We start from the raw sequence: 16,273 nt of genomic DNA, 5'->3' as shown, positions 1-16,273 counted from the left end.
AATAGCTACAGCAACCTGTTAAAAGATAGGCAATATAAAACTATGTAAGGTGAGACCAAAAAAAGTCAAAATGTATGGGGAATGGACTTAAAGTGTAGAGTTTTTTAAAAGTTTTTTCTTTGTTTCTATTCTTTTTTAGTGATCTAAGATAACATTATCTCTTTAAAATAACTTATTATATCTAGAAGATGTTTTTATAATCTTCATGGGAATCACAATGCAAAAAACTATAATAGATACATTAGAAATAAAAAGCAGTGGGCTGGGCATGGTGGCTCAGGCCAGGCATGGTGGCTCGTGCCTGTAATCTCAGCACTTTGGGAGGCTGAGGCAGGCAAATCACTTGAGGTCAGGAGTTTGAGACCAGCCTGGCAACATGGTGAAACCCTGTCTCTACTAAAAATACAAAAATTAGCCAGGCATGGTGGCAGGCGCCTGTAATCCCAGCCACTCAGCAGGCTGAGGCAGGAGAATTGCCTGAACCTGGGAGGTGGAGGTTGCAGTGAGCCAAGATTGCAACACTGCACTCCAGCCTGGGCGACAGAGAGAGACCCTGTCTCCAAAAAATAAATTAATTAAAAATAAATAAAAAAGCAATGAATTAAAACATACTACCAGAGAAAAATAATTTAACCACAATGAAAGACAGTAAGAAAGGAAGAGAGAATTTACAAAACAACCAGAAAACAAGCAATAAAAATGGTAAGAGTCTTTATTTAGCAATAATAAGACTGAATGTAAATGGATTTAGTTCTCTAATTAAAAAACACAGTGTGGCTGAATGGATAAAAGAAACAAGACCTAACTATATGCTGCCTGCAAGAAACCCACCTCAACTATAAAGACATAGACTGAAAGAAAAGATATGGAGTTGATATTCTATGCAACTGGAAACTCAAAAAGAGGAGTAATTATACATAGATAAAATGGACTACAAGTCAAAGACTGTAAAAAGAGTCAAAGAAGGTCATTATATCATTAAAGGAGTCAATTCAGCAAGTAGATAGAACAAGCGTAAGTGTGTATGCACGCAACATTGGAGCACCCAAGTATATAAGGCAAATATTGTAACAGAGCCAAAAGAGAGAGATAGATTGCAACACAATAATAGTAAGGGACTTTAGCACCCCACTTTCAGTAAGGGACAGATCATCCAGTCAGAAAATCAGCAATAACTTTCAAGTTAAACTACATACTAGACCAGACAGGTCTAACTGACATTTATAGGACATTTCACCCAACTGCTATAGAATACACATTCTATTTTATCAGCACATGGAACGTTCTCCAGAATAGAGAACATTCTTAGAAATCATATCTTAGGCCACAAAACACATCTCAACAAATTTTAAAAAGTAGAAACCATATTAAGTATTTTTTTCTAACTACAATGAGATAAAACTAGAAATCAATAACAAGAGGAACCTTGGAAACTACAGAAACACATGGAAACTAAACAATATGCTTCTGAATGACAGTCAATAAAGAAATTTAAAAGGAAATTTAAATTTCTTGAAACAAATGAAAATGGAAATACAACATACTAAAATTACGGGGCAGTGAAAAAGCAGTCCTAAGAGGAAAGTTTACAACAATAAATGCCTACATCAAAAAGTATAAAAACTTCAAATACACAACCTAATGATGCACCTCCAGGAATTAGAAAAGCAAGAACACACCAAACCCCAAATTAATAAAAGGTAAAAAATAATAAAGACTAGAGCAGAAATAAATGAAATTGAGAAAAAAACATACAGAAGATCAACAAAATTAAAAGGTGGTTTTTTGAAAAGATAAAGACAATCAACAAACCTTTAGCTAGACTAAGAAAAAAAGAGATAAAACCCAAATAAATAAAATCAGAAACAAAAAAGGAGACATAACAATTGAGACCACAGAAATACAAAGAATTATTACAGACTATTATGAACAACTATATCCCAACAATTTGGAAAATCTAGAAGGAACAGATAAATTCCTGGACACTTACAACCTACCAAGATTGAACCATAAAGAAATAGAAAGCCTCAACAAACCAATAAGGAGTAAAGAGATCAAAGCCATGACAAAAAGTTTCCTATCTAAGAAAAACCAATGATTTGATGGCTTCACTGCTGATTTCTACCTATCAACCACTTAAAGAATAACTAACACCAATTCTACTGAAACTCTTCAAAAAAAATGAAGAGAAGGAAATTTCAAACTCATTGTATGAGGCCAGCATTATGCTGATACCAAAACCAGATGAGGATACAACAACAAAAAAAAGAAAACTATAGGCCAATACCACTCATAAATATAGATGCAAAAATCTTCAACAAAATCCTAGCAAACCAAATTCAACAATACATTTAAAAGATCATTCACCATAGGCTGGGCGTGGTGGCTCACACCTGTAATCTCAGCACTTTGGGAGGCCAAGCTGGGCGGATCACAACGTCAGGAGTTCGAGACCAGCCTGCCCAGCATGGTGAAACCCTGTCTCTACTAAAAACACAAAAAATTAGCCAGGCACGGTGGTGCGTGCCTGTAGTCCCAGCTACTTGGGAGGCTGAGGCAGGAGAATTGCTTGAATCCAGAAGGTGGAGGTTGCAGTGAGCCAAGATTGCACGACTGCACTGCAGCCTGGGCAACAGAGTGAGACTTCAAGTGAGATTCATCTCAGGGACACAAGGATGATTTAACACAGTCAAATCAATCAATGTGATACATCACTTTAACAGAATCAAGAACAAAAAACCATATGATCATTCCAATAGATGCTAAAAGGCATCTGATAAAATTCAGCAACCCTTGTCTTATTCTGTTTGTGTTGCTATAAAGGAATGCCTGAAGCTGGGTAATTTCTTTAAAAACAGATTTATTTGGCTCATGGTTCTGCAGACTGTAAAAGAAACATAGTGCTAGCATCTGCTTCTGGTCAGGGCTTCAAGCTGCTTCCATTCATGGTAGAAGGTAAGGGGAGCCAGTACATAGAGATCACAGGGTGAGAGAAGCAGCAAGAGAGAGGAAGAGGTGCCTGTCTCTTTTCAACCAGTTCCCATGGAGACTAAGAGTAGAATTCACTCACTCCCATGAGAATGGCACCAATCCATTCATGATGGATCCACCCCCACAACCCAAACACCTTCCATCAGGTTCCACCTCTAACACTGGGGATCAACTTTCAACATGAGACTTGGTGGAGCCATACAAACCACAGTATCCCTTCACGATAAAAAACCTTCAGCAAACTGGATATAGAAGGAACATACCTGAAAATAATAAATGCCATATATGACAAACCCATAGCCAACATCATACTAAACAGGGAGAAACTGGATGCCTTTCCTCTAGGATCTGGAATAAGACAAGGATGCCCACTTTCACAACGTTTATTCCATATAATACTGGAAATCCTGGCCAGAGCAATTAGGCAAGAGAAAGAAATAAAGGCATCCAAATTGGAAAGGAAGAAGTCAAATTAGCTTTGTTCATAGACAACATGATCTTATATTCAGAAAAACCTAAAGACACCACCAAAAACTGTTAGAACTGATTAATGAATTCAGCAAAGTATACCCACTATGGAAAACAGTATGGAGGTGCCTCAAAAAACTAAAAATAGAACTACCATAAGACCCAGCCATCCCACTACTGGGTATATATCGAAAAGAAAGGAAACCAGTATATTGAAGAGAGATTTCCAGTCCCATGTTTATTGCAACATTATACACAATAAACAAAACTTGGAATCAACCTAAGTGCCCATCAATGGATGAATGGATAAAGAAAATGTGGTATATATACACAATGGAATATTATTTAACCATAAAAAACAAAGGAATCCTGACATTCACAGCAACATGGATGGAACTAGAGGTCATTATGTTGAGTGAAATAAGTCAAGTACAGAAAGACAAATATATCTCACGTTCTCACATGTGGGAGCTAAAAAAAAAAAAAAAGTGGATCTCATGAATATGGAGAGTAGATTGGTGGTTACCAGAGGCAAGGAGGAGAGGGACGAGGGGTGGTTGAAGAGAGGTTGATTAATGGGTTTAATATACAGTTAGAGAGAAGAAATAAAACCTAGGTTTTACAGATCAATAGGGTGACTATAGTTAACACTACTCTACTGTACATTTCAAAATAGCTAGAAGATAATTTGCATGTTTCTAGCTTAAAGAAAAAATAAGTATTTAAGGTAATGGAAAATCCAATTACCTTGATTTGATCTTTACACATTATAAGAAGGTATCAAATTATCCCATGTACCTTGAAAATATATACAACTATTATGTATCAATGAAATAATAAACTGAATGAAGAAAACTTTGTGCTAATTTACACTTCCACCAGCAGGATAAAAGTATGCCCATTTTGCTGTACCTTCATTAGCACTGAGTATTATGGTGGTTTAATTTGTTTTCCTTATTTTTAAAGAAAAAATAGTAATATATTGTTTGATTTGCATTTCTCTGGTTTATCTGTAAGATGAGGCACTTTTGTTTCATTTGTGTTTCATCAGTTACCAGTGGCATTAAACACTTTCCACATGCTTACTGATTACTTGCATTTCCATCTCTGTGAGTGGTCTGTTGATGCCCTTCTGTCTATATCAACTGTTGGTTTTTTTTTTTTTTTTTAGCAAGTGTACTTTGTATTTAAAAATCTTAGCAATTTTTGTGTCATATCTGTTGCAAATGTTTTTCCAGTTTGTTGGTATGTTTTATTTTATAATTCTGTTTTAAAAGTTTGTTTTTTTGTTTTAAAAAGTTTCAAACCCAAAGAAAAATGGAAAGAACAGTGAGCATGCGAATGCCCCTCACATAGATTACCACGTGTTAACATCTTGTTATGCATGCTTTCTCCCTCTCTCCTCTCTCCTCTCTCTCTGTGACTAGAATGTAGTCACATCGTATATAACTGCACTGGAACAGCCCAGAATAGATAGGATCCATGGTGTTTCAATAATTGAATGACAATGCACCTTCTAATCTACACTCACCATTGAACAAAAAACCTCTTCCCCTCACTTTTTCTCACTATTTCTTGCTTTGTTCTTGTTTCTTTTCTTTTTTTTTTCCTAAATAGTAGCACAACAGAGCGAACATAAAATGAAGATTTCTGTGCAGTTCTGATAGTGCTGGTACAGATGGCAGTCACCCTCCCAGTGTCAATAAGCAAAGCATGGTCATTAAGAACAGTGTGAGCAGATATTACAAGCAATAAAATTTGTGAAAGCCAGCAATGGTAAGAGGAGGAACTATCCTTTGACATAAAAGAAAAATCATTGCCAAAGTGTGGATAACAGTGAAACCTATTTTGAAAACAATACAAAAGCACTTTGAGCTCTTTTGACAACGTCCTTATCATTGTTTTAAGATTACTGCTAGGAGAATCTTGCATTTGCTGGCATTCGTTATCACCACTTTGTGTACCTACTGGTTTGTCTCTACCAGACAAAACTACCAGATTTTCCCTTAAGCAATGCTGGCTAAAAAGGAAAACTATCTTTTGTGACAATTAGGCTTTCTGATTTTCAGGCAGTTATGGAGCAAAAGAGTGCTAGGTTGTAGATATCTGATTAGGACTTGAGCCTCATCAGTGATTATGCATGTGATCTAGGACTGGTTTACATAACCTCTCTGAGCCTCAGTTTCCTCATCTTTAAAAGGAAAGAGTAAACATTTACCTCGTAAGTTTAAAGAAAGTCCTTTGCAAACTGTCAAGGGTGTTATGAAAATATTAATGATGATGATGAAGATCTTGATAAGGATGACAATGAAAATGATCATTATTGCATATCTGTTCTAAAACCTTTTTAAAGGTGTGTCCAGGGATAGTATTCATTTGGAATTAACTCTATTTCCTGGGTTTCCATAGATAAAGTGAAGCCCCATATCTAAACAATGTTGATTCTCAGTTACTCATAGGAACTGTGCTCTGCTGTCAAAGGAACAAACAGATCTGCAGTCATTATATGCCTCCCCTCTCAGAAGGAGTTGCTGCCCTGGGACTTTTGGCCTCTGATACTCAATCAGCCTCACAGTTTGAGCAGGCATTGGCAGTTCCTGCTAGCCTGACTGCCGGGTTCTGGTCCTAGCTCAATCCCAGTGCAAGAGGCACTCCAATCCTTCATAGCAACCGGGTAGTAGAATTTCCAGGACCAAGCTCTCAATCATACAGAGAAAGGCCCTCTACATGTCCAAAAATATATTGGCTCCAGGCAGTCATGCTCATCCCAGAGATTCCGAGGACAAATCATCTGCATTACAAATACCAAGAATGTTTGCTAAAATGCAGATGCTAGGATGCCCCCCTGAGAGCCAGTGAAAGAAAACTGCAAATAAAAGTTTGAGAACCATCACTCTAGACCTGTTGTCTCTCAAATAGAGTACCCACATCCCAGGTGACACATAAAATGATGCCATTGGTCATGTGAGGAAAGTATAAGAACTTCTATTTATATTAAAAAAGAAATAAATAAGAAATTACTCTGTACTACCATTCAATATTCAGCCTGTCACTCGATCCCTCATGTGGTAACGTCCCTTGCAGCTTTGGAGGCAACCTGAGAATGGAGGCTCCAAACCACAAAACAGTGGAACAGCACTGGTGCGTCTGCTGTCAGCGCATTAGAATGGACTGCAGTTTACTCATGCAGTGGGTTTATGAATTGTGTCATTTAAGTTCAAGTGTGCTAAGACTGAAAAAACGTACGTGTCTTAAGGCTTTCTGCAAAAAGCACACTGTATTTTCAAGATAATAAGCATCCATGAACAAGAAAATGAGAGTTGACATTTTTACTCTTAGCATGAGCTTTTTTTTTCACCCATATTAGAAAGTAAAAATGATGATGATCCAATCTAACTTAAGAAAGGTCAGCCAAAAAAATCCCAAAACTTAAAAATTATCTAGAAGACTAACTGAAATTATGGACTTATACCTATCATCAATGCTGAACCTCACCTAAGTATAGAGTATGACGTCTTTTTTTTTTTTTTTTTTTTTTTAGACAGTCTCGCTCTGTCGCCCAGGCTGGAGTGCAGTGGCACAATCTCGGCTCACTGCAAGCTCTGCCTCCCGGGTTCACGCCATTCTCCTGCCTCAGCCTCCTGAGTAGTTGGGACTACAGGCACCTGCCACCACACCTGGCTAATTTTTTTTTGTATTTTTAGTAGAGACGGGGTTTCACTGTGTTACCCAGGATGGTCTCGATCTCCTGACCTCGTGATCCGCCCGCCTTGGCCTCCCAAAATGCTGGGATTACAGGTGTGAGTCACCGCACCCAGCCGAGTATGATGTCTTGAGATATTAATTACAGCCAGTATAAAGCCATCATAATTAACAAGATTAAGCAACCAGAACATTATAGTTAATGAACACTATTAGCAAGAACTAAAAGGTTTGTGCTATTCATACAATTTAAAAAATTTTTAAAAATACTTATTTCATCTTTATCTTACTAAAAATTTATATGTTGGTACATATTATAATGTATTCACTATATATAATAAAAATATATAATTTATAAATAATAATACACATATTATGAATATATGCCCAAATCCTTTGACCAATGGCTATGTCAATAAAAGGCCAGGTCCTGCTTCTGTCCCAATTCAAAACTTAGGGAAAGTTAAGTCTCCTCTTTGACCCCCTGATCAAGATTGTGATTAAGCAGCCCACTCTTCAGTGAGTCGTGCCATTGGTAAATGAAAAACACCTTCCTACTTGGATATTCTAAGGACTTTGTTAAGGAACCTTAGAAGAAAAATGCAATGAATTGTCCCATCTCCTCCTTCTAGGCATGAGAACTTGAAGAAATTCTGGGCTCTGTAACCTGCTTTGGATATAATCTCCTAGCAGTTCATGCCAGACTCTGAAGCCAAGTCTATTCATGACAGTGTCTTGGGGCAAGTGCAGAACCAGGTATGATTGGGAGCAGAGAAAATGTCAGTCACGGGCCATAGTCTCCCATCTCTGGGATTCTCTTGTTTCTATATATTCCCATCTACTGAGTCACACGCTATGACTTTCATTTTGACTCTCAGGACCTGCTTGTTTACTTTGAAGACCCAGTTTGGATTTTTCTCCAGTTTTTTTGTTTAACCTTGTCCCATCTCATTTCATTTCTGATGGCATGCCACTTTAGCCCTACACATTCACAGCTAGGACTGAGAGATGCTCATGCCACTCCTCCAGGTTTATAGGGCCCATACAAACTTGACAGGCTCCCCATCTTCCTGGTAAGAAGGCCAATGATTATACTACTGTACTGAATAGGAAAGATATGATCCAAGTACCACTTCTGGGAACTAACTCCGTGCCCCAGTCAATGTCTTCCTTCACTCTTCCAGACCTTAGTAAGGAGCAAAGGCACTCCTTGGCAAAAGAGAACTGTGTAAGAAAAGATTTCTGCCAGATACTTTCTGTTTTGTTCTCTGTAGCTGCAATTGCTACCTAGGTAGCTCTTTTCAGCTATCATAACCTGAAAATCTACAGTCCAGACTCCTGGTTCTCTGTCAAGATGAAAGGATAAAGAGGAAGACAGAGACAGTAGAACTTGAGTATTGGATTCTTTCATTAGAATTGGTGACAGCTCTTCTCCTGTTTGCTTTTCCCCACCCCTTCCATTCTGAGGCTTTCTTACTTGCTGCTTGTATGCTTGATCCTTTGATGACACACCTTCTCTATCTGCTATAGGCCTCTTGGCTGCCAACTATATAGGCACTGAACTTTGCCTTGGTAGGCTCTCTTGTATATATATATACATATGGTAGGGGAGGGAGAGAGAAAGGGACAGAAGGAGGAGGGAGAGAGAGAGAGAGTGAGTGAGCGAACATAGCTGGATCATGAAGATAAATAGAGGAGTACAGTGGTATTTGGCCTCCTAGATGGCCCCCAATGATCCCTACCCCCTGGTATTCATGCCCTTGTATAATCCCTTCTCTTTGAATGTGGGCTAAACCTACTGGCTCACTTCTAACAACAGAACAGAGTAGATGTGATACCAGTTCTGAGATTAGGTTACAAAATGACTGTGGCTTCCATCTAGGGCACTCTTTTCCACTCTCTGGATCTCTTTTGGGTCACCAGCTGCCATGCTGTAGAAATACTAGGCAGCTTAAGAGAGACCCACATAGTGAGGATCAAAGGCCTGCCAGTAACTATATGAGTGAGCTTGGAAGCAGATCTTTCCCTGTCCTTCCACCCACTGTCAAGTTTTCAGATGAGATTGCCCCAGTCAATACTTATATTGCAGCCTGTGAGAGACCCTGAGGCAGATGCACTTAGCTCACCTGTGCCCAGATTCCTGACCCATAAAAACTGTAAGTATTTGTTGTTCTAAACTACTACATGAGTGATTTCTTATACAATAGATAACTAATACAAGTGCCTTGCAGGCAGTAGGGATGAAACTGTGTTGAATACAAAGATGACAGATGTTTATGTCTGCAAGGAGGTCCAGGTAACAATAGGGAGACCAGGAAAGGGCTGCCTCTACCAAAGGATGATGGATGCCTGTGGCACTGCCTTCATGTAGGGAAAGGGAGACAGGTCCAATGTACACCCAAAGCTCTGCTCCCTAGTACTGACTTGGCTATGTCTACAGCTTTCCTTGACTTCTTGTGCACTGTTTATGAAACTTTACTTCACTGCCTAATATTTTTCATTTACGCTGGGTGCATATATAAAACACAAATAAGGGCTACAGGATTTTTTAAGTTTAGTACAAAAGCTTAATCTACACTCATTCAAATTCAGGAGGCCTGTGTGTAAAAAGTCCAAAGATAAGGCAAGGTCACTTATTTTTAACTCAATTCTAATTTTAATAAATCATCTCTTAGGATGCACATAATAGATATTTCAAGCAAGTTTTATTTTTGTTTTGTTTACCCTGGATACCAAAATTATCTGTATAATCAAGCACATAAGACATTCTAAAAACCATAAAGTACCAGGTGATCTAAATAGTGTGAAAACTGATTTGCATTAAAATGTTTCCTTTAAAAGTTAAATTTTAGATACCTTTCACTATAAAATAACAATAACAAAGAGTAACAGCAAAGCCCAGGACATTGAAATAACTGTTATGGTGTCAAGCATTAGAACTCAATAGAAATAATCTATAATCACTTCATTGAAGTCCAAATTCTACCATTAACTTATTTTTTTTTAATCTGCATAAACTTGAGGGGTACAAGTACAATTCTGTTCCATGTATATACTGTTAATGGTGTAGTCTTGGTTTTAATGTATCCCTCACCTGAACAATGTTCACTGTACTTGATCTACCATTAACTTCTTATGCAAAATCTCTACTAGAATTAATAGAAAGGATGTTAACAAAGCCAAGAAAATGTTGCCTATGTTTTATAGTCATCTCACTTGAGTGAGAAAAGTTATTTCTCAATTTTATTTACTTTGGGCTCTAAATGGCTATTTTACTTACCATTTGGAAGCCTGGGGAGTATATAAGCTCTCATCATTAACAGAAGTCGTTAATACATTCTGGTTTACAACATTTAAATACTTCTCAATGTGAATCTGTTACAGAAATGTCAAAGTTTAGGCAATTATTGTGGACTTAAGATACTCAGCTAATTTACTTCATTAGGTTAATACTCTGAATCCTGTAATTAAGCCAAAACCACAACATGCTATGTATTATTACGTGCCTAAGGTATCATTAGGCATCTCAAGGCCAAATTACTTCAACCACCCCAGCATAATAAACTGAGACTCAAAGCTTGAGTGACCTGTGGTACACTTTTTTTTTTTTTTTTAGATAGGGTCTTGCTCTGTTGCCCAGGCTGGAGGGCAGTGGTGTGATGTCTCACTGCAGCCTCAGCCTCCAAGGCTTAAGCAATCCTTCCACCTCAGCCTCCTGAGCGGCTGGGACCACAGGCACATGCCACCACGCCTGGCTAATTTTTTTATTTTTTGTAAAAAGACAGGGTTTCCCTATATTGCCCAGCCTGTATGGCACTCTTTACAAGTAAAATTGTGCACAATAGTCAATGCATTTTTAGCCAGGTAAATCTACTAGGCAATACAGACATTGAGTAATGTCTTTTTTTTACAGGGACTTCAAGCAAGCATCCAAAGAAAGCATTTGGTCTTTCGGTAACATTATTTAAATGAGCCAACCCAAAGACTCCAGCTGGGTCCATCCCTCTCACCATCAGGTAATATGACAATGATGTGCTACAAAATATACCACATTTCTCACAGCCTTGGGAGCTGAGAGATGAAGCAGATAACATAGTAGATTAGAAGTCTGAATCAAGAGCAGAGACACTGAAAATAAGAGGTATAGAAGGTGGAGATTGATGGAAGATGGACCCCATTAGCTTGTTTCATAAATGAATATTATCCTGGTCCAAAGACTGGATTCTCCCCGACCTTAGATCTGTTTGTAATGATGAAGTTCCTATCTACTTTATTTCTCTGGCCCAATATTGGTATATTTCTTTAGTTTTACCCATTTGATTATAACGTTACAAAAACGAATAGCTCAAAATATTTAGGCTATTAGGGGAAAGTCAACTCTTATTTTTTATATACTTTTTTTTTTTGAGACAGAGTCTCACTCTGTAGCCGAGGCTGAAATGCAGTGGGGAAATCAAGGCTTACTGCAGCCTCAACTTCCTGGGCTCAAGCGATCCTCCCACCTCAGCCTCCTGAGTAGCTGGGACTACAGGCGTGTGCCACCACGCCTGGCTAATTTTTAAAAAAATTTTTGTAGAGACAGGGTTTCGCCATGTTGCCCAAGCTGATCTCAAACTCCTGGGCTCAAGTGACCTGCCTGCCTTGGCCTCCCAAAGTGCTTGGATTACAGGCCTGCACTACTGTGCCCAGCCAACTCTTCTCTTTCAGAATCTCAGTAAATTCCAGAAAATCTGCAATATATTGGTCAGGCATATTGTTGGATTGACAGTAATTATTTTTCATCACTTCTTGGCCTTTTGGCTAAGATCAAGTAATAGTAATTATTTTTCATACTCCAAGTTATTTTTATAAAACCACATTTTAGGAGTTGTCACTGCATAATCTTACATTTAACCTACTTAAATTCTTTGTGAAATATGACAGAATATAAATCAATCAGTTAATAATTATGAGAACAAATAACAAAACAAGAATGCTGACGACTGCCCTAAATTCAGCTTTGTTACAGAATTATGCAGGACTCTATGAGAACTGCAATTCCTTTGTTCTAGAGGATGCTTTGTCTCCTTCCAGTATTTTATTTAATATCTAAAGCTCTACTTACTCTTAACCCCACTTCAGTCCTTTTGATTGCTGTTTCAAGACTCTGAATGTCTAGAGTCTCTCCTTTTTCCTCAGATGAGAATTCTGTTAATTTTTCCTTTAACTGATAAAGGTCTTCATGGATCTATAGGTATAAAAAATGAAAAATATTGAAATAATCCACACATAGTCCACCTATAGCAGTTATTTATCTTAAAGGTTTGCAATGTACTTGAATTGGTAGAGACACAAAGCTGATTTTATGGTATTCATTGAAAAGGACCACTTTTACGGTTGTAAGGCTTTCTTTTTTTTTTTTTTTTTGAGGTGGAATTTCACTCTTGCTCAGGCTGGAATACAATGGTGTGATCTAGGCTCACTGCAACCTCCGCCTCCCAGGTTCAAGCGATTCTCCTGCCTCAGCCTCCTGAGTAGCTGGGATTACAGGTGCGTGCCACCACACCCGGCTAATTTTTGTATTTTTAGTAGAGACGGGCTTTCACCATGTTGGTCAGGCTGGTCTCAAACTACTGTCCCCATGATCTGCCCACCTCGGCCTCCCAAAGTGCTGGGATTACAGGCATGAGCCACCATGCCTGGCCTGGTTCTAAGGCATTCTTTATTGAGAATGCGCTATTATTGTCTCTCAGATTGTGAAAAATTACGCTTTCATATTATTTCTGTTTTTCCTTCTCCCATGAGAAATAGATTTAAGATAACACTGCAACTCAAACAGTTTCTACTTTCTTAAGTGGTAAGAGCTCAGTCAGAGATGATAAGAGGTTTGTGCCAGACTCCAATTTCTACAGATTGGTTAAGAGGAAAGAAAACAAAAAACTTCCAGCAAAGAAGTTGTAGCAGAAGCAATGTCTTTGAAAAGACTATTGTAAATGTGTTGTCAGTGCCTGTTGGTTTTCCATTCCAGGCTGGGTCTTCCCCACTTACTGCTCTGAAGAAGGAGTTTGGTAGGTGTTTGACCTTGATTTTGTTTTATGTAGTGAGAAATGAAAATAATCCCTGAAGAAAAAGGAACATATGTTATTAACATTTTTCCTTCAATTTGTATTTTCCTTGGAAATGATGGACTTCTCTCCAACATCAGGCACCCTCAGAATAAAATGGGCCCTATGAAATTTGAAAGCACAAGATTCTCTGCATTCATATTAGAAACCAAACTTCAGATAAATACAGATGGCACCAATTATTGTATGGGCTGCTGCCACAAGAAAAACATTTTGTTATGCAAATTTATGAACCCAACACCTGTTTCAGCAATAATCACACCAATAACAATCTGCAAATTGGGTTGCTAAAGGCATTTTGAAGAAGTTACTTTTTCTCTGTTAGTATAACTGGACTGAACACTGATCCAGCCTGCATTACTGATTAATCTCAAATGTTCACATGGAGCCAATTATTCAAAAGATCAGAATTTACATCTTTTCACTGATGGGCATCACAGTCTGGCAGACACATCTGGTCATTTGTACTCTTCACAAATTGTCATGTAAGGCCTTCAGAGCTCACAGATTGAAATCTGAATACACCTACTGCTTGCTTGTAAGCACTAAAGATAAAGATATACTTCTTTCTATTGTTTTGTCCAAATTACTGCTGCAAGCTGATTTGCCATCTATTGTCTGAAGACATTTGGAAAGTACAGAGAGGCAGTTCAAGGGCAAGGCCCTTTCTAGGCCTGCATTTTTTGGTTCCTCCTTTGAAAGTACTGACTTTCCCTCTTCTAGTATCTGTAGCTCCATGTATCTTTCTGTAATTATGTCTATCAACTACTGGAGGGAGTAAAAACTGTATCAAAGGTTTGTTTTTTTTTCACCTGCCTTGTGTGGACAATGATATTTCATCATAGTGTTGTGAGATAGTATGTAATAGGCTTGGTACATAGCAAGAACTCAATAAAAGGCAGCTGAATATAATGTCTAGCTCTATCACTTACTAGTCACACAATTTCCATATACATCCAAATTTTCTGAATTTCTAATTTCTTTGTCCAGGATAAAAAAGAATTACCCTACTTAAAACTGTTGAATGAAAATGAGGTAATATGTATGAAAATGAATCAATATAGGCTTTGGTGCTGACAGATATGAACTGGAATCCTGCTTCCTTCTTTACTAAACTGAACTTGGGAAAGTTACGTAGCCTCTTAGAGGCTTAGTGTTCTCATCTGTAAAATGGGAATAATAATAGCTATCTCAGAACAGTGGCAAGAATAAAATGAGTAAAAATATAAGTACTTTGTATAGTGTTAAGCACATAGGAGGGCACTGAACAAATGTTAATTCTCTTCTGAATTGTAAAACCTAGTGAAACTCCTTACACTATAACTAATACCCTGTAAATGTTAATTGAATTTACGTAAATGTTAATTGAATAACTTGCTCCCTAATCTTTCTCAAGAGTTTTTCCTTTTCTTGCTAGATATTTTCTCCTCCCCTCTTAACAACCACTCATCTGTTTGTATAATTGCAATAGAGACAAATACTATAGAAAAAGTTCCACCAGACGGGTAGAAAAAGAGATTTGAGTTCTAAATCTCTGTTCTTTCTTCAGATAGATCCAATCTACCATATTGAAATTTTACATATCATCCATCATCTCTGTGATCATCAAACACCTTGTTTTCCATAAATTTTCTACTTGGAGAAAGATTATTATTTTGACAATTTGGAGACACAGCTACTTAATAAGAAGCCCTTGAAAGATTTAATGCAGCAAAGATTTGCTCTAGACTTTACAAGAGCCATGAAACCAGACTCTATATTGTCAAAAGCAATATAAAATTCCATTTTCTTCATCTCTGCTAGAGTTTGGCTGAGTCATTCTCATCACCTCAATTATCTTTAACTTCATTCTTTTTTTTTTTTTTTTTGAGATGAAGTCTCGCTCTTGTCCCCCAGGCTGGAGTGCAATGGCGCGATCTTGGCTCACTGCAACCTCCACCTCCCGGGTTCAAGTGATTCTCCTGCCTCAGTCTCCTGAGTAGCTGGGATTATAAGAGCCTGCCACCATGCTCGGCTAATTTTTGTATTTTTAGTAGAGACGGGGTTTCACCATGTTGTCCAGGCTGGTGTACGAACTTCTGACCTCAGGTGATCCTCCCGCCTCGGCCTCCTAAAGTGCTGGGATTACAGGCATGAGCCACCGCGCTTGGCCTTTTTTTTTTTTTTTTTTTTGACACAGAGTCTCGCTGTGCTGCTTGCTGTGTTGGAGTGTACTGGTGCAATCTCGGCTCACTGCACCCTCCACCTCCCAGGTTCAAGTAATTCTCCTTGCCTCAGCCTCCCAAGTAGCTGGGATTACAGGTGCCTGCCACCACGCCTAGCTAATTTTTGTATTTTTTAGTAGAGACGGGGTTTTGCCATGTTGGCCAGGCTGGTCTTGAATTCCTGACCTCAAGTGATTCACCCGCCTCAGCCTCCCAAAGTGCTGGGATTACAGGCATGAGCCACCACGCCTGGCCAACTTCATTCATTTTTATATTGTATGCACCTGACAAATCAGACACAATCAGAAAGAATGAAAATAGCAAACTGTCAATTGAGCTCCCATATTTCCAAGATCATTGTTAACACACAATTGTTGGATTTTTGTGTTAACACACAATTGTTGGATTTTAATTAAAAAGCTAATTTTGAATCATAAGATCAGGTAATATTTGTTACACAAACATGTTTAATATTTGGGTCAAGCAAGCATTTATAAAGATATATTAAGAATATGCCACATTTTAATGAAGCATAAAAACAAAGCTTCTAAGATTTACAAAGCATGATTGGAAACTTCCCAGAGTCACTACCACACTTCTTCAAGATTACTTCATGAACATGCCATAGCCTATTTAAGGATCAATACATACTGGATGTATTACAATGGCCAAGATGCTTTACTTCTTTGTACTTAAGGGTCTTCTGTAAACTGGAGCTAAAAAATAATACTTACAACACCTTTGAGAACCACTGGTCTAAAAAGCTGTTTAATACATCTGACTGATACACAGACATAACTGACC

General features: G+C 38.1%; 1 protein-coding gene across 24 annotated transcripts in view; it reads right to left on the bottom strand.

Annotated features, from left to right (window-relative positions):
• Positions 1–16,273, bottom strand: part of IQCH (IQ motif containing H) — a 247,006-nt gene that overhangs the window by 228,112 nt on the left and 2,621 nt on the right. For 17 of the 24 annotated variants that reach the window (XM_031002514.3, XM_031002515.3, XM_031002516.3 and 14 more), the window contains exons 2-3: positions 12,266–12,388; positions 10,442–10,536 (exon numbers count right to left, since the gene is read on the bottom strand). In XM_031002514.3, the coding sequence (XP_030858374.3) occupies positions 10,442–10,536; positions 12,266–12,388 (218 nt within the window). The remainder of the gene's footprint in view (positions 1–10,441; positions 10,537–12,265; positions 12,389–16,273) is intronic. The other 7 variants (XM_055362700.2, XM_031002519.3, XM_055362694.2 and 4 more) reach the window with 1 other exon arrangement.

The sequence above is a fragment of the Gorilla gorilla genome, chromosome 16, assembly GCF_029281585.2.
Source record: "Gorilla gorilla gorilla isolate KB3781 chromosome 16, NHGRI_mGorGor1-v2.1_pri, whole genome shotgun sequence".
Lineage (NCBI taxonomy): Eukaryota > Metazoa > Chordata > Mammalia > Primates > Hominidae > Gorilla > Gorilla gorilla.
The sequence above is the reverse complement of the archived record's forward strand: the minus strand, read 5'-3'. Positions and strand labels throughout refer to the sequence as shown.